At 45.5% G+C, this 21,880-nt stretch overlaps 2 protein-coding genes across 4 annotated transcripts in view; one reads left to right on the top strand and one right to left on the bottom strand.

Annotated features, from left to right (window-relative positions):
- Nucleotides 1-14,930, bottom strand: part of LOC149437113 (TBC1 domain family member 16-like) — a 55,333-nt gene extending 40,403 nt beyond the window's left edge. Inside the window, exon 1 of the mRNA XM_089661110.1 lies at nucleotides 14,745-14,930. The gene's annotated coding sequence lies outside the window, so the exon portion shown is untranslated. The remainder of the gene's footprint in view (nucleotides 1-14,744) is intronic.
- Nucleotides 14,931-17,634: 2,704 nt separating this feature from the next.
- CCDC40 (coiled-coil domain 40 molecular ruler complex subunit) overlaps nucleotides 17,635-21,880 on the top strand; it is a 571,335-nt gene continuing 567,089 nt past the window's right edge. For 2 of the 3 annotated variants that reach the window (XM_089661108.1, XM_089661105.1), the window contains exon 1: nucleotides 17,641-17,700. In XM_089661108.1, coding sequence (XP_089517234.1) covers nucleotides 17,650-17,700 — 51 coding nt within the window. In that variant the 5' untranslated portion in view covers nucleotides 17,641-17,649. Of the gene's footprint in view, nucleotides 17,711-21,880 lie in introns of all 3 variants that reach the window. The other variant, XM_089661107.1, reaches the window with a different exon arrangement.

The following is a 21,880-nucleotide window of genomic DNA, read 5'->3' on the forward strand; positions in this document are numbered from 1 at the left end:
TTCTCTGTGGTCATCCATATTTTGCTACCATTTGGCTTGACCCTTGGCTTGTTCCTTGACTACTCTTCTGCCTGATCCCAACCTGGGACTGCTTATTACCGACCTTTGGCTTGTTTAAAGACTATGCTTCTGTTTGATCCTTACCCGCTTAATACGCTACTGGACCTCTGCTGGCTCACCTTCTGGTGGGGTGATCCTGAGGACTGCAACCTGGTGCTAACATGCAGCAAAATCCATCTCCACCATCAGGAGCTCTGGTAAACACTTGTTAGTACTCTGCACCTCAGGTGAGCCCACTCCTCTGCCAGAGTGACCCGCCTGTGTACCTATCCTGTTCGTTTTGGTGTGAGCCTTTCCACTGCTATAGCAACTGGTCTTCAAGCCTGACGCCTGATCGTGACAACTTGTCACTAAATAAAATGGTAATTACAGTCCTGTCCACACGTTGAGTTTGCTTTGCTTAAAAAAAGTATACCCCATGTCGCTTTCTTGGTGCTTCAAAAGAGTCTCCAAAGTCTCAACAGAAGTCTATGGCAAAGCTCGCTAACAGCACCTGCAGCATTTAGGGAGCTTTTATTCAGAGTTAGCTTCACTTTGTTTTGGAGGTATTGCAGGTATGGATTATCCCAAGATGGACTGGGAAACCAACAAGAGAACCAGAAAGACATCAGCAGTCACTTCCAGTTCATGTGTATATATTCTGGAAATATCTGGTGCAGCATCTGCACCAGATATTTCCAGAATATATACACATAAAACTGGAAGTGACTGCTGATGTCTTTCTGGTTCTCTTGTTGGTTTCCCAGCTACTGGTACACTACAAGGAGCAGAAGGAAGATAAGTAGGGTCCAAACCAGAGCGGAGCAACTAGCAGAGGGCACACATGGCGTATAACATGGGAACGTTATAGTGGAAGGCGAGTGTGGACCAGAGAAAAAGGACCTAGTAACAGAGGATCAGCAGAGCTGGCAGACTGGAGCAGGAGAAATGAACAATTTCACACATGGTGAGCAGTGTGGAAGCAATACAGTGGGAGCTGAGCAGGGACCAGAGAGGGAGGAGGATCAGCAAACCAGAAGATCAGCACGGGGTTACTACTATGGGGGGGATCAGCAGAGTTCGGGGTACTATTGAGGGGGGCCTCAGCAATGCTGGGGTACTACTGAGCAGAGGATTTACTGAATGAGGGTATTATTACACTGGGGATCTGCTTAACAAGGGTACTAATGAGCTGGGAATCTGCTGAGTGGGGATATTACTGAGCCAGTGTTTTACTGCTCCCCTTTAAAATAAATAGAAATCAGCACACACTTTTGCTGCTAGAGCTGTTTTTGCATTTTTTTTTGCACACATTTAAAAAAAATTTTAGGCCTGAGGATTACACAAAACCCCCCAAAACATTAAATATTTTCTGAAAGCAGACGTCCTAGAGAATAAAATAGTGGTAGTTCCAATATTTTATGTCACACGATATTATTGCAAAAGGTCTAAGAAACGCAAAATTGCAGTTAAAAAAAAAAAAAAAATATATATATATATATATATATATATATATATATATATATATATATATATATATATATCACATTAAAGTGAATTTTAGGGCAAACAAGCGCAATAAATGACCCACATTTCTGGACAAATATAAAAGATGATGTTGTGACGAGTAAATAGATACCCAACATGTCAAATCTTAAAATTTGTGTGCGCCTACGAAATCAAACTTCAGTACCCTATATTTTCTATACACAACGCTTCAAAGGCCACTATAGTTCATCACTTTAGCTTTACAGAGGAAGCCTGGTGGTAGAATTGTTGCTCCCACTCCAGCATGCACAGCGATATGAAAAATGTGTATTGCAACTGTCATGTTTTCAAACGGTGTCCTGGCTCAACAGTTTTTCAAATGGAAGCATATCCTCCACTTCCCTCAGAGGGCAGGGAAGTGCTAAAACAAAAATGTCCCAACTGATATCGAAACTCATCCAATACAAAAAATAAATCCTTTTCCCTCAGTTCCTGGAAATTACACAACTTCCCCTTAACTATAATATCCTCTAAACGAGAGTCTCTATCTCTAAACCATTTCCCTGCTATTTTGTCATTTCCCAGCATAAAAAAAATCATTCCCTACTAATGGAATCTTAAGTGAATTATACTCCGAACCCATGGCTTTGTGTAACTTATCCCACACTCTCAATACCTCAGTTGTTAACACACTCCCATTTCCCCTCATCCCACGGAATTTACTTGAGATCCATATTATCTTCCCCAACTGTGTTTTACTTAATGTTTCCTCCATTTTTATCCAACTTTTTTTTCCCACATTATAAATCCAATCAACCACCCTTGATAAAAGCACCAACATAGAATACCTCCTCATATCTGGCAAGTTCAATCCTTCCCGTTCCTTCTTTTTACAAAGCGTCTTATAACCAATTCTCACTTTCTTATTAGCCCAAATAAAGGTCGATATTTTTCTTATTCTAAAAAATTATCCTGGTAAATATACTGGAATAATTTGGAATTATTACCATCTGTATCAAAATTAATATGTCCAAACCACGAGCCCCCCCATTGAGCGCTTTCTCAACTCATCTTTAATTTTGTTTCTTAATGGTATATAATTAGCATGGTACACATTTTTAGTGAAGGAGTTAAGAGGCCGCCTCTCAGCTTTTGTTACATTAATATTTAAAATCTCTGATCATTTATTTTCAAGTTTGTTAAATTCCCTTAATTTTTAACAATCTCATTAAGTTTGGTAATGTCACTCTCAGATTAGCAATATAAAACATCATATCATCCGCATACTATGCTACCTTATGTTCTACTTCTATACAAATTCCTCTAAGATTTATACTCTAACCATAGCTAATAATGGTTCCAAGGATATTACAAACAGGGTAGACAGTGGACACCCCTGTCTCGTAACATACATCTTGAAAGAGTTTGAGAGAGATCCATTCACTTTAATCGATGTGGAGGGTCTATTATACAGCTCTCTTATCCATCTCATCATCTTGTTTCCTAATCCCAATGCCTCTAAAATGTACCAAACATAAAATTCCAGTCCACTCTGTCAAATGCTCTCAGCATCTATTGACAGTATCGACTGTTCCTTCTTGCCTTTTGTAGAAGCAATAGAGTTCTCAGTCCGTTATCTCTACCTTCTCTTCCTGGGACAAAACCTACTTGATCTAGATGTATCCACTCTGGCATTAATTCCCTCATCCTGATGGCCAAGATCTTCGCAAATAAGTTTGTGTCAGTATTCAATAGCGATATTGGCCTATAGCTGGCATATTGTGCGCTGTCCTTTCCTTCCTTAAGAATAATAGTTATATATAAATGCAAGGATCCCGCTCTCATTTCTATTCCCTCCCCTAATGCATTCATGTATTTACATAAAACTTAGGTACTAGTATTTAATTTTTTTTTTTTATAGTATCCCACCGTGAATCCATCAGGGCCTGCGCTCTTTCCCCCTACCGTACTCTTCAGTGCAATATTCATTTCTTCCTGTGATATTACTCGGTCTAAGGCTACCAGTGTCTTTTCCGTTAGCCTTGGTAACTGCGCCTCTAAGGAATTCCTCCTCACTCCTTATCCTCTCTTCTTCCTTCTCTTTCTGTATCTTTGGATTCACTTTATAAAGCTTACTGTAAAACTTTTGGAACACATTTGCGATCTCCGTGGTGGAGTAGACCAAAGCTCCTTTCTCATTTTTCATATATAATTTTTAGATTTCTTATCTTTTAACCTCTTTCTCAGATGTTTCCCTGGTTTATTTCCCCACCTCTCTCTCTCTCTCTCTCTCTCTCTATATATATCGATCTCTCTATATATATTATATATATCGATATCTCTCTCTCCCTCTCTCTCTCTCTATATATATATATATATCTATATATCGATATCTCTCTCTCTATATATATATATATATATCTCGATATCTCTCTCTCTCTCTCTCTCTATCTATATATATATATATATATATATATATATATATCTCGATATCTCTCTCTCTCTCTTTATATATATATCTATCTCGATATCTCTCTCTCTCTCTATATATATATATATCTCGATATCTCTCTCTCTCTCTATATATATATATATCTCGATATCTCTCTCTCTATATATATATATATATATATATATATATATATCGATATCTCTCTCTATATATATATATATATATACCGATCTCTCTCTCTCTCTCTCTCTCTATATCTATATATCTATATATCTATATCTTTCTTTTGAAACTCTATTGAAAACTTTTGTAGTCTCTAGTTCCAGTAACGTTTTTAGTTCTTCTCGCCTACACAATCTTCTGATATGTCTCTGGTTCCTGCTTTTTATGAATCTGTACTAAGTTGTGTAATTCTTAACACTTCATTTTCTCTTCTCGTTCTCTTTCTTGTGATCCCTTGGGCTATTAGTATGCCCCGAATATAAGCTTTATGGGCTTCCCAATAGTGGCTATTGATATTTCCTCTGTTTCGTTCAAAATAAAAAAATTGTTCAATTTCCTCCTTTATCTTTCTCTCTATTTCTATATCTAGTATAAGTGCCTCATTCAATCTCCATGCAGCAATTTCCTTCTGAGTTCCCTTCACTCTTAAACTAGCTGTTACTGGAGCATGATCTGAGATGGACATGACCTTAATATCTGTTCCAATCACCAATTCTCAATGTCTATGCTCAACTGAGATGTAATCCAAACGCCAATATGATCTATGAGCTGCTGAAAAGAAAGTATAATCTCATTCTTCGCCAGTTCCAACTTTGCGAACATTTCCACCATCTCAGTTCTTGTAGGAATTTGAGATAAAGTGCTCTGCTGTTCTGTGGAGCTTTGTTCTATTGCACATATTTATGGATTCATTGATTGAATTTCCTTCCTGTTCATATGATAGTCTAATTTGCTCCTCATCAGTCTTCCTTCCTCCATGTTGTTTCTCAGGGCCATTTTTCTCTGGGCTTTTATCCTGTGTGGCCATATACTTTTTAATAGTGCTCCTGTTTGCGCTTGACTGTGGGGTTTTCTCCTCACTTCCCTTAGCTGGTTTGCTTTTCATTTTGCTTGAATTTATTTTTAATATTACTTATTCTGATCTCCTTACTGAATACCCTTCTTCTGACCCCTGAGCGCCTCTCATCACTGGATATATTGCTCACTTAGACTATCACTTATTATAAACCATTCAGGGCCTTCCGGAACGCCTGCCAGCTGTACTTTAGTCTGCAGCCCCGGACATTTTCTTCTGAAGCAGTGAAGGTGGGTTTCATCATTTCCTTACTCCTGGATGAACCCCAGGGCTGGGCCCACCGGTTGATGGAGACCCACGACCCCCACCTAGAGACCGTGACCGACTTTTTCAACGCGATGGCAGTCCTCTATGACGATCCGCAGCGAGCAGCATCCGCAGAATCGGCCCTGTATTCTCTTCGGCAGGGCCGCCAGGCAGTGGAGGAGTATGCATCCGAGTTTAGACGCTGGATGGGGGACACCCGGTGGAATGTTGCCGCATTACGCCACCAGTTTCGCATGGGCCTGTCTGAATCATTAAAAGATGAGTTAGCAAGGGTGGGCCTGCCTGACTCTCTGGAAGACCTCATCACCCTGGCCATACAGATTGACCGCAGACTGCGGGAGCACAGGTTAGTGAGGTCAAACCCAGGACCAGGACCCACATGGGTACTATCCCACACTCCAGTCCAAATCCTGTCAGGAGGAGAGTCGAACTTGGATCCCGGGGGAACGCCAGGACCTAGGCAACTCGGGTGGGCACGACCATCACTATCAGTGGAGGAACACCAGAGACGACAGGCGAACAACCTATGTCTATACTGCGGGGGAGCAGGTCATGTGGTGCGTTCTTGCCCAGCGAAATTGGGTAAGTGCGCTTCCATTTTTTCTACTGTTTCCTCTAAACCTAGTAATCATGCCAATTACTTAGCCATACCCGTGTCTTTTCAACTCCCAGGGAGAACGGTGTCAGCAACAGCAATTATCGATTCTGGGGCTTGTAGTTGCTTTATTGATCTAGAGTTTGCCACCCAATAGAGGATTCCTCTCCAGACCAGGGAACACAGGCTTAATATCGTTTTGGCAGATGGGTCACGTATTAAGTCAGGGCTGGTGGATCGGGAGACCCCACATATCCGTACTACAGTGGGTAACCATCACCGGGAGCTCCTTCGTTTGGATGCCATCGCATCCCCTCTGTTTCCGGTTATCCTGGGACTCCTTTGGTTGCAGGCACATAACCCTCAAATTGATTGGAAGACGGGGTCTGTCCAGTTCCTGTCATCTTATTGCCAGGAACATTGTCACGCCATAACCTCTGTGGCTCCCCAGTCACGCATGTATCGATGGGGACGCCGAGCTTATCCAGATCATCCCCCTGGCCTACCACGACTACTTAGATGTTTTTAGTAAGCGGGGTGCCGACATTCTCCCTCCACATCGGGCCTATGACTGTCCCATCGACCTTCTACCCAGATCCGAGATTCCGTTCGGACGGATTTTTCCCCTATCAGAGCGAGAGTTGGGGGTACTCAAGGAGTACATTGACAAGAACCTCCACGTCTCCGGCCGGGGCGGGAATTTTCTTTGTCGAAAAGAAAGATAAGTCCCTCAGACCCTGTATCGACTACCGTGATTTGAACAAGATTACGATTAAGAATCGTTACCCCCTTCCCTTGGTCCCGGAACTGTTCCAAAGGTTAAAGACAGCAGCCATATTTACCAAATTGGATTTGAGGGGCGCATATAACTTGGTTCGCATAAGGGAAAGGGACAAGTGGAAGACTGCATTCCGCACAAGATTCGGACACTTCGAATATCTTGTCATGCCCTTGGGACTGTGCAATGCCCCAGCCACATTTCAGCACTTTATTAACGACATATTCCGAGATTATCTGGACGTTTTTGTGGTAGTTTACTTGGATGACATCTTGATCTTTTCCCCTTCTCTGGAAGACCATAGGGGTCATGTCAGAAATGTGTTAGAACGTTTACACCAACACGGGCTGTATGCGAAAGCTGACAAATGCAGCTTCGAGCAGCACAGCATTGCATTTTTGGGGTTGATCATTTCCACCACGGGGGTTGCGATGGATCCCCAAAAGGTCTCGGCAATCTTAGAATGGCCAGTACCCACAGACAAGAAGGGCGTACAACGCTTCATAGGATTTGCCAACTTTTACCGAAAGTTCATCAAGAACTTTTCAGGCCTCATGTCTTCCATTACGCAGCTCACCAAACAGGGAACCCGTTTCCGGTGGATGCTCGAGGCTCAAGCAGCATTTGAGACTTTGAAGAAGCTATTTACTACTGCCCCTATCCTTAGCCATCCTGACTCCTCCCTGCCTTACATTTTGGAAGTGGACGCTTTGGAGAACGCAGTTGGGGCCATCCTGTCCCAACAAAAGGGTACCAAGGAAATTATGCACTCGGTAGCATTTTTCTCTAGGAAGTTGACATCTGCGGAGAGAAATTATGATATTGGCGACCGGGAGCTTCTGGCTATCAAAACAGCGCTGGAAGAGTGGAGGTATCTACTGGAAGGGGCCCTACATCCAATCTTGATTTTCACTGACCATAAGAATTTGGAATACTTGAGGACAGCCAAACGTCTGAGACCATGCCAAGCAAGATGGGCACTCTTCTTTGCCAGATTCACGTTCCACATCACATACAGACCCGGGTCTAAGAATACAAAGCCAGACGCTCTCTCATGTATGTTTGAGAACCCAGAAGAAGTTCCTAGACCAGACACCATCCTGTCCACGGGAAACTTCCTCGCCCTCCAGACAAAGCTACGCTCCAGGCTTCAAACCGCATCCATAGGAATGCCAAGCCCACCTGGGGTATCTCTACAGATTCAGGAGGGTCTCTATTGGAAAGAAGGGCGAATCATGGTACCTGAGGAGGTCCGAACCTTAGGGCTGGGGCACTGCCATGATCATTCTGTAGCAGGACATTTTGGAAATGCGAAGACTCTAGAGTTACTCCAGCGGACGTTCTGGTGGCCGAACATGGCGAAAGACTGAACTATATGTGAAAACCTGTGCCACGTGTCAGAGAAACAAGCCCACCAGAAGTAAGGCCTGGGGTCTACTACGACCATTGCCCATACCAGATCGGCCATGGCAGATGATCTCTATGGATTTCATAGTGGAGCTCCCACTGTCTCAAGATCATTCGGTGATTTTCGTAATCGTGGATCGGTTGTCGAAGATGGCCCATTTCCTGCCATTAAAGAATACGCCCTCAGCTATGGAAACAGCACAGATTTTCCTGAAGGAAGTAGTGAAACTCCATGGCATTCCAGAAGACACTGTCTCGGATCGAGGGGTCCAATTTACATCAAAGGTCTGGAGATCATTGTGCGAGGTTCTGTGAATCAAGCTGTCCCTTTCATCGGCCTACCACCCTCAGACGAATGGGCAGACAGAAAGGACAAACCAGACGCTGGAACAGTACTTGCAATGTTACACATCTTTTCTCCAAGACGACTGGCTGGCACTCTTGCCATTGGCGGAGCTTGCGTATAATAACGCGAAGCATTCTGCTACGGGGCAATCCCCATTCTTCGCTAATTACGGGTTTCACCCCACATTTTTACCCGACCTGATTCCAGAAAGCCCGGTCCCGGCTACACAGATAATGCTAGATTTTTTCTCCGCCAATAACAAGGTACTTCAAGAAGCCATGTCAAAGGCCCAGGAGGACAGTAAGAGGGCCTTCGACAGGAAAAGAAGAGGTGAACTAAGCTTGCAACCAGGAGACCAGGTCTGGCTAGCGATTACTAATTTGAGGATGTCTTGTCCCTCGAAAAAGCTGGGACCAAAATTTATGGGCCCATTCCGGGTGAAACGGAGGATCAATGAGGTGGCATATGAGCTGGCACTGCCAGGAACCTTCAAGATTCACCCAGTGTTTCATGTGTCGCTACTGAAGCCAGCAATGCCAGATCCCTTCCTGGACCTAAGGTCCAGGCCTCCGGAGCCTATAACCATGAATGAACAGGTAAAATTCGAGGTTGAGGCAATCATTGATTGCAGGAAAAGAGGCGGTCAGACACAGTTCCTAATTAAGTTGAAGGGCTATGGCCCTGAAGAGAATTAGTGGGAACCGGCCCAAAATGTTCACGCCCCTAGACTGGTTCAGTAGTTCCATCGTAGCCACCCACAGAGGAGAGATCATTTGGGCACCCGGAGGATGCCCATAGGGGGGGGCAATGTCAGGGACCACCGCGACCGGTCTGCACATGGGTAGGTGTCTGTCAAGACATGCAGGCAGCAGGGCACTAGGACCCAGGGGCACCCGGCACCTATGACGGTGCTGGGCAGGCACTAGGACCTAGGCTGCGCCTGTCAGGTGCAGGGCGGGCTACTTAAACCAGCCCTGCACAGACACAAGTTGCCGTATGGTCTGATCTTTGCTCCTGTGTTCCTGCTATTTGAGATTCGTTGCTGACCTTGCCTGAACCTGACCTCCGCTGACTTCTCCTGCTCTGACCCCCTGGCTAGTTTGACCTCTCTTCTGGATAATCCCCATACCTGATCTGAACTTCTGTTACCGACCCCAGCGAGTGAACTGACTATTCTTCTGCCTGCCGCCTTGTACTACGCTGATCCCACTGTTACCTACCCGGCCCGCTTGACCATGCTTACTACTCCACCATCCATCCCGCTCGGATCCCGTCTTCCACCTCTTCACGTCAGGCTCTCTACCTGCACACACCCCTGGCGGATCTCTCTACCACGGACGGGTGTACTCAGGGGCCGCGACCTGGTCCCTGTCTGCTCCAAGCCCATCCCCACCATCAGGGGCCCTGGTGAACAAGCAGACTGGGGCTTAGACTCCGCACTCTGGGCAATCCTGTCCGGTGGACTGCTAGAGGCCCCGCTAGGCGGTTACTAACAGGATGCAACCCCCACTCCTGAGGGAACGCTGCCACCACCCCCGCTGGTACCCTCGCCAGCCGCTCTGGAGGTACTGCCATCGTCCAGGAGGAGTACTGGGGGCCCTGTCCCCTGCGGCCTACCGCTGCCTCTAAGCCTCGCTACTGCCCAATGCCCGAACCAGGACGCCGCCGTCCACACCAGTGAGAGGGGAGCTTCCACCACCGCCTCCCCTACCTACAGCCGCCACAGTGAGAGAAGCAGCAACCACCCCCACCGGCACCAAGAGGGCAAGCCACCACTACCAGATCTGCTTCCCTGCTCCTCACTGTGTACCACACAGCCGTGCCCCTGCCACCACACAGCCCTGAGCCCCGTCCAATCCGGCAGAGACGAGCCTGCCGCGCAGCCTCCTGCACCCTCTGATGCCGGGTCCTACAACACCTACGATCGCCGGACCCTACCGCTCCCACAGACGCTGGGCCCCTTAACACCCTCAGTCGCTGGCCCGCAGCATCCACATGCACTGGCCCACAACACCCACTGACGCCGGGCCCTACTGCGCCTACCAACGCCTAGCCCACTCACCTCCAGACGCCGGGCCTTCAGCACCTCCACTCATACCAACCCCCAGCTCAACTTGACCTAAAGAAAGACTTGAACCCTTGTTGAAAGCCACCACAACAAGAGACCCCTCTGCACCCCAGACTGTCGCCACTCAAGCGCCCCTGGAAACCATCCATCCACACCCGATCCCCTCTCCCTTCTCCCCCAAACTTCAGCCACCAGAATACTTATCAATGAGATAGTCCAGCGGGCAGAGGCGTATCGACAACCAAGCCTCCCACCACTCCTATCCGCCCTCCTGGGCACCTCCCTAAAATGCCTCTTCCACTCCTCCTTCTCATTTTCCTCTCCTCTGTTCCCAAAATCCATTCACTATATCCTTCTGCTCCTCCCAAACAATTGTATATTGTGTCCTCACTGCTTCCTTCACCCCTCTATGGCACCCACCACCTCCTCCTAACCCGAACACCTCCACTAGTAGTTTCACACGCTCCTGCACATCCCGCTCCCATGCTACCTTTCTCACCCTTCTCCTCCTCCTAACCGCAGGGGACATCTCCCCGAATCCTGGCCCTCCACCACCTCCCTCACCCACACAACACCCTCCCACTTCCACATCCTGCCGCAACCCCCGCAATTTAGTATCTGTTCCCCTGCTCCCTAAAATCACCCCCCCCCCCCGTTTTCATGTGCACTCCTGAACGCCCGATCGGTGTGCAACAAGCTTACCGCCATCCATGACCTCTTTGTTTCGCGCTCCCTCAACCTCCTAGCCATCACGGAAACCTGGATCCAGGCCACTGACTCTACCTCCCCTGCTGCACTCTCCTACGGAGGTCTGTGAAGATTGCTGTGATATACCGGCCTCCTGGATCCATATCCCGCTTTCTGGATGACTTTTCCTCCTGGCTACCCTTCTTCCTCTCCTCTGAGCTACCCACCATCATCCTTGGGGATTTCAACATCCCTATCAACCTTGACAACCCGGCCACATCCCATCTCCTCCACTTAACCTCCTCCTTTGCATTTGTACAGTGCATACAATCCACCACCCACTCCGACGGTAATATCCTTGATCTCGTCTTGTCCAACCGCTGCGCTCCCCACAACCTCACTAACACCCCCTTCCCTCTCTCTGACCACAATCTGACTACCTTCTCTATCTCCTCATCCTCCAACGCCTACCCCTCCAAATGTCACACTACTACCAGCCGTAACCTCCGCAACCTTAACCCTGCCCCCCTCCACTCTGCAGCTGATCAACTCTATGACAGCATCCTCCCCGTCCTGCTCCAACTTGGCTATGACTGCCTATAACAACGCGCTGTCAACAGCCCTTGACTCACTAGCGCCTTTAACCACACGCAACATCAGACCCCGACCGCTCCAGCCCTGGCAGACTGATCACACCAAAACCCTCAAACGACAGTCGTACCCTGGAGCGACTATGGCGCAAAACCAAATCCCAACAAGCCTTCACCCGCTATTAATCTGCCTTCCACACCTACACCTCCTCCCTCCACGCAGCCAAACAAGCCTACTTCCTGACCCTCATCAAGGCCCTCTCCTCCAATCCTCGCCGACTCTTCTCCACCCCCACCTCCACCCAGTACCTCACTCACCGCCCTTGAGATTGCCAATCACTTCAAAAACAAGATTGACACAATTCGCAAGGACATCGCCGCAACTCACACTCCCTCACACAGCTACCCCCTCATCCCCCCTCTCCCTCGACATAACCCGCAGGGACTTCGTCACTGCTAAAACTCCCTCCAACCCCGTTCCCCCTCACTCAGCTACCCCCTCATCACCCCTCTCCCACGGCCCTATTATTTCCTCATTCTACTATTCAGTGCTCCTACTCCTTGACCGCTCCGCGGCCTTCAACAGTCGACCACCCCCTCCTCCTCAAAAAACTAAACTCCCTCGGCCTCAGAGATCCTGCTCTCACCTGGCTCTCATCCTACCTGTCACAACGCTCTTTCAGCGTTACCTATAATGCTACCACCTCCCCCTCTCTGTTGGGGTCCCTCAAGGCTCTGTCCTCGGGCCCCTTCTCTTCTCCATCTACACCTCCTCCCTTGGCCAACTCATACACTCTCACGGCTTCAACTATCACCTATATGCCAACGACACACAAATCTATCTCTCAAACCCCCACCTCACCCCCTCAGTCTCTGCCTGAATCACACACTGAGCGACATATCAGACTGGATGTCGCTCCACTTCCTTAAACTGAACCTCTCCAAAACAGAGTTTGTCTTCCCCCCAGCCCGCACACCACCCCCCATTGACTTCTCCATCATGTCCAACAACGCCACCATCAAACCCGCCACGCAGGCCAGAGTACTTGGTGTCATTCTGGACTCCAACCTGTCCTTCCAGCCCCAAGTCCATTCTTTATCAAACTCATGCAGGCTCCACCTCCGCAACATCGCCAAAATATGCACGTTCCTAACCCCAGAAACCACTAAACAGCTCATCCACTCCCTCATCATATCACGACTCGATTACTGCAACTCCCTCCTTACTGGCCTGCCTCGCCGCTGGCTATCCCCGTTTCAGTCAATCCTGAATACGGCTGCCGGACTCATTCATCTTTCCATCCGCTCAATTTCCGCCACCCCCTCTGCCAATCCCTCCACTGGCTTCCGATTGCGCAACGGATCAAATTAAAAATCCTAACACTGACGTACAAAGCCATCCACTATACTGCCCCAAACTACATCACCAACCTAATATCCAAGTACCACCCAGCACGCACACTCCGCTCCTCACAAGACCTCCTTCTCTCTAGTTCCCTGGTCTCCTCCTCCCATGCCCACCTCCAGGACTTCTCCAGGGTGTCACCCATCCTCTGGAACTCCTTGCCCCAACCCATCAGATTATCACCTACTCTCCTCTCCTCTCCTTTAGGCACACCCTGAAAACCCACCTCTTCAGGGAAGCCTACCCCACCCCTGCTAACTTGCAGACCTCCTCCACTCTTCCTACCACTCCATCCCTCACAGCTTTCTCCTGTGCCACCATCTCCTCCCTCCTAGATTGTAAGCTCGAAAGAGCAGGGCCCTCGATCCCCTCATGTTTTGCATTGTATTGTTATTGTTCTGTCACATGTTCTGTCCCCCTTTGTAATGTACAGCGCTGAGTGAACTATTGGCGCTTTATAAATACTGTAAAATAATTTTATTCTTTAGGGCTTTAAAAAAAAATAGATCATGTTTGGAGGTTCAAAATAATTTTCTAGCAAAAAAAAAAAAATCAGAAAAGGCTTGCTCAAGTGAGTGGGTAATGTGTGGCATAAGCTTCTAATGTAGGACATAAGATGCCAGGATAAAACAAAACCCCCCAAATGATCCCATTTTGGGAAGTAGGCACCCCAAGGTATTTGCGAAGAGGTTTGTTGAGAGCATGGAAGATTTTTTTGGCCACAAGTTTTTGAAAAATGAAGTAAACGAAAAATGTATTTTGTCTTTTCTTTTTCAAAACCTTGTGACAAAAATATCTGCACAAATACTTACCATGCCTCTTATCAAATTCCTTGAAGTAACTACTTTCCAAAAAGGGGTCATGGGGGGGCAGGGGTTGCTTCTACTATCCTGGCATTTCAGGCCCTCCAAAACTGTGATAGGTAGTGAGGAAATGACGAGGAAATAATCCCTTTGAAAGCCTGAAGGTGGCCAATGGATTTTGGGGGCGTGTATGTGGCTAAGCGCCAAAAAGTCTCTCACATGTAGTATCCCCATACTCACGAGAAGTAGCAGAATGTGTTTTAGGGTGCTATTCCACATATACCCATGGCATTTGTGAGCAATATATCCAATTTAAGTGACAACCAGCCCATTAGTTCACATGCTGACAAGAGGCTTGCTGATATGAGGAGAGAGATGAGCGACAGGGAGATGAGCTCATGGCTGTGCTGCTTCTTTTTCACCATTCCTTCCCTGGCTGACCATCAGCCTAAGGACGTCATGTGTTAGAAGGGGTACTGCAGGGGCAGTCTCTGGGCTTAAGGTGACTAGTACAGCACAGGCTGGAAACAATTCTTTCTAAATGACGATTCTTTTCATCGTCTGATTTTGGTCTGGAGTTGCGATGTAATAAACTTTCCCCGTGATCCGATCCCTGACATTCCTAATGTAAAGATATATTATAAAGATGAGCAGGATAATGATGATGTCAGGAGGTGATGTAGGATGGGAAGTCGTTGACGTGTTACGGGAAAGACAAGTCGACCACCGTCTTTATCCTACCTGCCCCGGTCAGCCCTGCTCCACACACGGCACTCTGCCTCTGGGACACGCCGCTCAGTGCTCCGTCCGGCCTTAATTATGAGCAATAGGGCGGGGCGGGTCCGGGCAACTCCTTCACTGCCACATTGTAGGGAACGTCCACGTATCACGGCCCGAACTCACAGTGCCGGAGTAGCAAGAAAATCTGCAGCTCAGACTGCCTCCCCCCATGCCGCACAGTATAATGGCAAGAAAACGAACGCAGCCCACCCCCCCCCCCCCATACTATACACAATGTAAGCTCACACAACTTTATTTTATTCCTCACAAAATCACCCGGTGGCACTACTACAGCTATCCGGGAGGGAGCTATCCAACCGGGGCTGTGCATTGTAAAATACATCACAACATAGCAGTGTCTACGATTCTCTCTGACCAACCCCGCCTTGTTCACCTTGGTACATTCCACAAACGCTGGGCTTATTCCGGAAGTTGACACTGTTTCCTAGCAACAAGATGTCTGCCAAGGGAAGGTGAGTGTTGCGTTCCTTCTTCTCTGTGTTATTTCATTTTATTAAATACCTCGAATAGGGGACTGGTCAGGTGGATGCTGCTTTCCTTCTCCAATATATTTTTATTATTACATACCCCACACATAAAGGACCAGTCAATTCATGTTTACACGTTAGTGTTCATGGCACTAACGTGTAGTGACCCCCCCCCCCCCAAAGAGCTGCACTTGAATTTGGTTTTATTTTTCCCTCAGTGCACACCCAGCCAGGCACACAGCATTTTCGTCATTCTTCCACTGGCTCAGAAAACAATCTAGGGGTTATTTTTAGAGTTCCTATTGGGAATGGCGAACTGGGATAGAGAGAGGGAGCATGGGATACCCCAGAAATGTAAAACTGGATAGCTTTTGGACTGCTCAATTTAAAGCTACACTTCACTGACTGCTAAAGGTCCCAAGATCTTTTAAGCTACACACATTTGGGTTGATTAACTAACACTAGAGAGTCCAAAATCTGATGCATCTGTCAGTGTAGCCAAACAGCTTCTAACTTCAGCTTGCTCAATTAAAGTAGAAGTAAAGGCAAAACATTTTTTTTAATTTTGAACAGAGTAATTGAGGGTTATATCCCCTGTCAATTTTGTTGTTTGCTATGTGTCCCATTGGGGAGAGTTACCTTCACTTCCTGTTATATCATTAAAACAGAACGTGAGAGGAAATCCTTGCAAGTTAAAGGAATCTCAACCCCCCCCCCCCCCCTCCCGTCACCAGAACTAGTGTCCCACTGGAATATTTCCCCTCTATCACTCTTCTGATATGATGATGGTAAACAGGACAAATAGAGAGGGTAAATCTACAAAGAGCAGTGAAGTCTGACGGGTCTGTTTCGGGGTGTCATTAATTTGACATTGACACCTGTAACAGATCACATGAATGGCATGTGATTTAAATGCCCTGAGGGAAACACACAGGATTTGCACCATTTCCTGCACCACATTAGTGTAAACCCAATCTAAAAACCTTTTAATACCAAGTGGGACAGACCCCCCCCCCCTCCATTCCCAGGCCTTAAGAAAGCTAGTTGTAAATTAACAAATTCATACTGACTGCATACTACAGTGGTTTCTAGATTGTATGGGGATTTCAAAAGTATAGCACGTGTATACTTACATTGATCCAAGCTGAACTTCAGCTTTAAATCCCACTGACGTGAGTCTACAACAATCATATGTAACTAAGTATGTCAATTAAAATATGTAAGGATACAATATACGTGAAATTAGAAACATAACAAAATCAACACGTGAAGAATCTGTTTTCTTACAGTGGGGCAATGCATACAAATGTTTGGCCAATTATTTCATTACAGGTACCTCTCTTTGACTAACATACAAACATATATGGTACATACAAAAACTCATAAATGTGATACTTTCTAAACTTTAAAAGAGAAGTATAGCCAAAGTCTTTTTTTTGGACATACTTCTCTTGTGGGACACAGGAGTGTGGTTACTTTTGCTCTTCGGTGACACAGAGTAATCTCACAAGTTATTGCTCACTATCAGCTGACAGGTCAGAGCTGCTCCAGAATCTGGAAGGATCCCAACAATATTGTCAGAATCCTCCCATATGCCTGATGGACAGCTGGCTTAGCCTCTCAGTGCTCCACTGAGAGCAGGAGCCAGCTGCTGATATGGGGCAGCTGCAGCATCAGACCAATGCTGTACCATGGAGGGTCATTATGTGTTTTTGTTTTTCAAATCCTATACTTCTCCTTTAACTACAGCCCTCAATGGCTGTCATAATGTATCTTCTTTTCGAAACTTATTTGGGATTCTATACAAACTGTTTCGATTTGCAGCAACTTCAAGGGCCTATTCCCACTGTTGTAAGCCTGTGTAAAATGAAAGAATAAAATAGTTGCTGAATGCATCTTTACAGGACATGTTGCATTGTGTGTATGTGTGTTTTGGACCTGAGTTTGGATGCCCTTTACAATGAATGAAATTGCAGCACATCAACGCATGTACAGTAATGCGTGTTACCACAGTACAGGTGGTTTGAGTGGACCTCAAAGAAACCTATCATGAGAAAAAAGCTAATTGGTCGATTGTCCCTAGTTATAAAACCACAGTATAGTTGGTCTCAGCCCCGGTCGCTTTTGTTTTTTTCTGGACACCTTGGTGTGCATGGAAATTAGGTTTTGTCCTCAATTCCATGCACACCAAGGTGTCCAGAAAAAGTAAAAACTATGTATTAAGGCATGTAAAGGCGCGTGCATGTGAAATAAAAAAATTATTTGTAACTGAATGCTAACATTAACAACAAAATAAACCACATTGTTATCAGAATACCCCATTTTACACAATAGTTGTCTTTTAATATGTCATTTATTTGTATAGCCATAGGTCTGATATGGAACATGTTGGTGATACAGAGAAGGACCTTCAAGTGTCAAGTGGCAAGGTAAGAGAAGGTAAAGACTCATGAGGAGATTGCCTTATTAGCGCCTAAGCTAATTTATTAACGTGGAAACCACAACATTCTACATTTACAACAAGCATAACATGCCTGTCTAAAATAGAGTAGATATTGGAGCTGATTTACTAAAGGCAAATTGGCTTTGTAAGGGAAATTTCCTGTAGCTTTTTGAATGAGCTGAAGCTCTGCTGACCTTTGTCATACAGTTATGATTTGTGATTCACACTAAAAGTTCTAGCAACTGTCAATGTGAACACAGAAATCAGGAGATTGAAAAGGGTGCATCTGCTGGCATGCACTGTACTTGAGCTTGAGCTTTTGTTAGGTGCAAGAAGATTGCTATTTCTAGGCTCTTTCTGCTATTTTTCTTTACATGACTCTTAGGGCTTGCTTCATTAAAGTGTGAAGTGAGCCAAAATGAACCGGTGTCCACTTCAAATGTCCAATCATGTGAGGAAACAACATTTTTTGATTTTTGAGGTGGACACAAGTTCTCTCCAGTTTACTTTACACTTTTGTAAATCTAAAATGGGTGGAACATGTAACCTGTTCCCAAAGGTGAACCCAATATAGAGCCATCAGCAGTGTCATGGAGAAAAATCACACAGATCCTGGTGGTGCAGTGATTCAAATAGGAACAGGGAAATTCTTCACTATTTTAGCAGTTTAGAATTTAGCAGTTGTTACTAGAACAAGTTTCCACGTTATAAAATATCTCTTCACTTCCTGTTTAAATGACAACTGATTTTGGAAGTCCTGTCACTTTGGCCCTGATTTACTAAGGATTGAGTCTTCCAGAAGACGCTGAACATTCAGGCAGACTCAATTCAATCAATCTAGACAATCTAAAGGCGAAAGGCGTCTAGCAAGCGCATTGAAAAGAGTCTACTTTGTAGACTCTTTTCCTGTTCATAAATCCGGCATCGCGTCAGGCACATTTCTAGATGCAATACCGGATATGTTCGCTAGGTGGCGCACAACTGTGGGCTTTGTCCCGTTGGCGTTTTTCTGTTTGCATATATGAGAATACTTATAATTTAAAATAAAAAGCACACCTATATTATAATTTATTTTTTTGCTGTTTCTCCAAAATGATCGGCCAACTAATGAAACGCGGTTGCAAGGCGTTTGCGGCGCGTTAATACCCTTTAACTTCATTGCAGGCATTTGTGGTGCAGTTTTAACGATTGGCAAATGGCTATCAAATGCCTCAAAACCGTGCATAGGGCGTTTGGGGAGCATTTGAGGAGCGTTAAAACCGCTTCCCAACGCCTGTCAAACGCTATAGGGCCGTTGGCAAGAGTTAGAAATAAAGTTAAGTGTGAATGAGCCCTTAAACCTCTCTCCTACAACTTGACCCCCTCCCCCACTTCCCCTGTCATCACCTGTTCCATCTGCAAATCTATGTATCACCGCCCCACTCTTTTTATTTAACTATATATTTACTGACCAAGTTAATGTGTCTCATTTCCTATCACCTCCAGCTCCCCAAACGCCCTATGCACGGTTTTGAGGCATTTGATAGCCATTTGCTCAGATCTGGCATTATTATACGATCCCTATTGTATCTCACCACTAGTCTGATTGAATTCACAATTCCTGGTCAGTCCCGTTCCCTTACCTATAATAGCCTTTAGGGGCAGTTTACACTACATGTGTTTCAGTTGCTTTTTTGCATCCAAAACGCACAGAAAGAAGGTTACATGGTTGTCTATGTCATAGTTCACATCAGTCTTGCAATTCCAGTGCGTTGCAGGTGCTGCCAAAATAGCCGAACAAGCTGCATTGTTTATGCATAGAACTGTACTTGGATGCGGTAAAACGCCCTGGAACTCACTAAAACGCACATGTCCCTAATTAAATTGAAGAAAAAGAGGGGAAAAAATTAACTGGACTGCATAAAAAAATGCACTGGAACACGTCAAAAACGCATCCAAAATGCACTGGAACACGCTAAACATGCATCAAAAAAGTGCATGCAAAAACTCATCTGGAACACATCTAGACTGTGTTTCTATAGTGTGAACTGGCCCTTAGGACTTCTTCACACCATTTGTGGTGCACAAACGCATGCAAGAGCATGCATTTTCCTGCACAGCAAAGAAATGCAATGCCCTCTGCAGATGTGCACAGTTACCATGATGAAAACTTAATTGTACCTCCACACATCCAGTAAACACAGACGCATTCACAGCCACTAAAACGCATGGCACCACACTACTGTGCGGTTAGGTGCAACACACTTTTAAAATAATATGCCTGCAGTATTTTTGAATGTTCCCACACGTTAGGCAGCCCATTGAAATTAATGAGCTGAGGAATAAAAAGTAAAAACATGCCACATTCGCACAGTTCCTCTGGCCTGTACAGCATGAATGAGTGGGTTGTTCATGTGGCTGGAGCCACCTGTTACACTATGGGGACACAGCAGCTGTATGAACACAGGTTTTAATCTGACAGGTGTGAAGGCATGGAGAAGTGGCCCTGAATGCCACACATTGTCTGTGTTCAGGGCTGTACAGCTGCATCCATATGCTTGTCAAATTGGGACGTGCAGCATTTCCATAGTGTAACATAGGTTGCCTGCAAACGGCGACAGCCACAAAAACAAACCACTGATTCACACTCTACAGGCCACAGCACCCATGTGAATGACCCTAAGACCTCAATTACACACACAGCTTTATTTATGAACTCCGTACAGTTTTATCAGTTAGATTTCACAGGAATATGGTTAAGATTGTGTCCATTAATAATGTTTTTAGTGTATTTTTACCATAAATATAATTTGGATATTTTCTCTGGCGGTTGGGGGCTGTCAGGTATGCTGTACGGGGCCCCGTGATATCTAACAGTGGCCCTGAGTGTATGCTTGTGTCTGTGCCACCTCTATACAGTTGTGCTCAAAAGTTTGCATACCCTGGCAGAAATTGTGAAATTTTGGCATTGATATTGAAAATATGACTGATCATGCCAAAAAAATGCTCTTTTATTGAAAGATGATGATAATATGAAGCCATTTATTATCAAATAGTTGTTTGGCTCCTTTTTAAATCATAATGATAACAGAAATCACCCAAATGGCCATGATCAAAAGTTTACATACCCTGGAATGTTTGGGCTTGGTATAGACACACAAGGTGACACACGGGTTAAAATGCCAATTAGAGGGGGGCGTGGTCTGCCGCGATCCAGCATGGCCGCATAGTCCGGGAGCTCCCGCCGGCTGGAGACCTTGCCGCGTTCAGACCAGAGGAGCAGGTGAGACAGGGTCACATGACCATGGGGAGAACGGATCGGAATGCTCCCAGCTCCCGTTCCCGCTCTGCGCGGGCACATAACCCCCAGCAATCCTGGCACATACAGGAGCTGTTCCGCTCCCAGCAGAGGGACAGGCCTCACACAGCATCCCCCTCTCCCTCCCCTCCTCCCTCCACGGCAGCAGCATGTGCTCAGAGTCCACAGACACTGGGGCTGGCACGGACACTTTCCCACAGCACGATCTCTCCTCGGACTCCCATACACTATCCTTAACCACTTGAGCACCTGAGGATTTACCCCCCCTTAATGACCAGGCCTTTTTTTGCTGTTTGGCGCTGCACTAATTCAAATGATAATTGCGCGGTCATGCAATGCTGTACCTAAACGAAATTTACGTCCCTTTTTTTAACACAAATAGAGCTTTCTTTTGGTGGTATTTTATCACCTGTGCGCTTTTTATTTTTTGCGCTATAAACAAAAAAAACACAAAAATTTTGAAAAAAAACAATATTTTCTACTTTCAGCTATAAAAAATATATCGTAAACTCAAAGTTAGTCATAAATTTAAGCCAAAATGTATTCTGCTACATGTTTTTGGTAAAAAAATCTCAATAAGTGTATATTGATTGCTTTGTGTGAAAGTTATAGCGTCTACAAACTATGGTATAGATACTGTAATTTATGCCTTTTTTTGCTATACAGCGCTGCATTAATTCAAATGATAATTGCGCGGTCATACAATGCTGCACCCAAACGAAATTTACGTCCTTTTTTTCACACAAATAGAGCTTTCTTTTGGTTTTATTTGATCACCTGTGCGCTTTTTATTTTTTGCGCTATAAACAAAAAAAACACAAAAAAAACAAACAATATTTTCTACTTTCAGCTATAAAAAATATATCGT

This window comes from Staurois parvus, unplaced genomic scaffold (genome assembly GCF_062004578.1).
Source record: "Staurois parvus isolate SC_StPar_1 unplaced genomic scaffold, SC_StPar_1.0 ptg001313l, whole genome shotgun sequence".
NCBI classification, from domain to species: Eukaryota; Metazoa; Chordata; class Amphibia; order Anura; family Ranidae; genus Staurois; species Staurois parvus.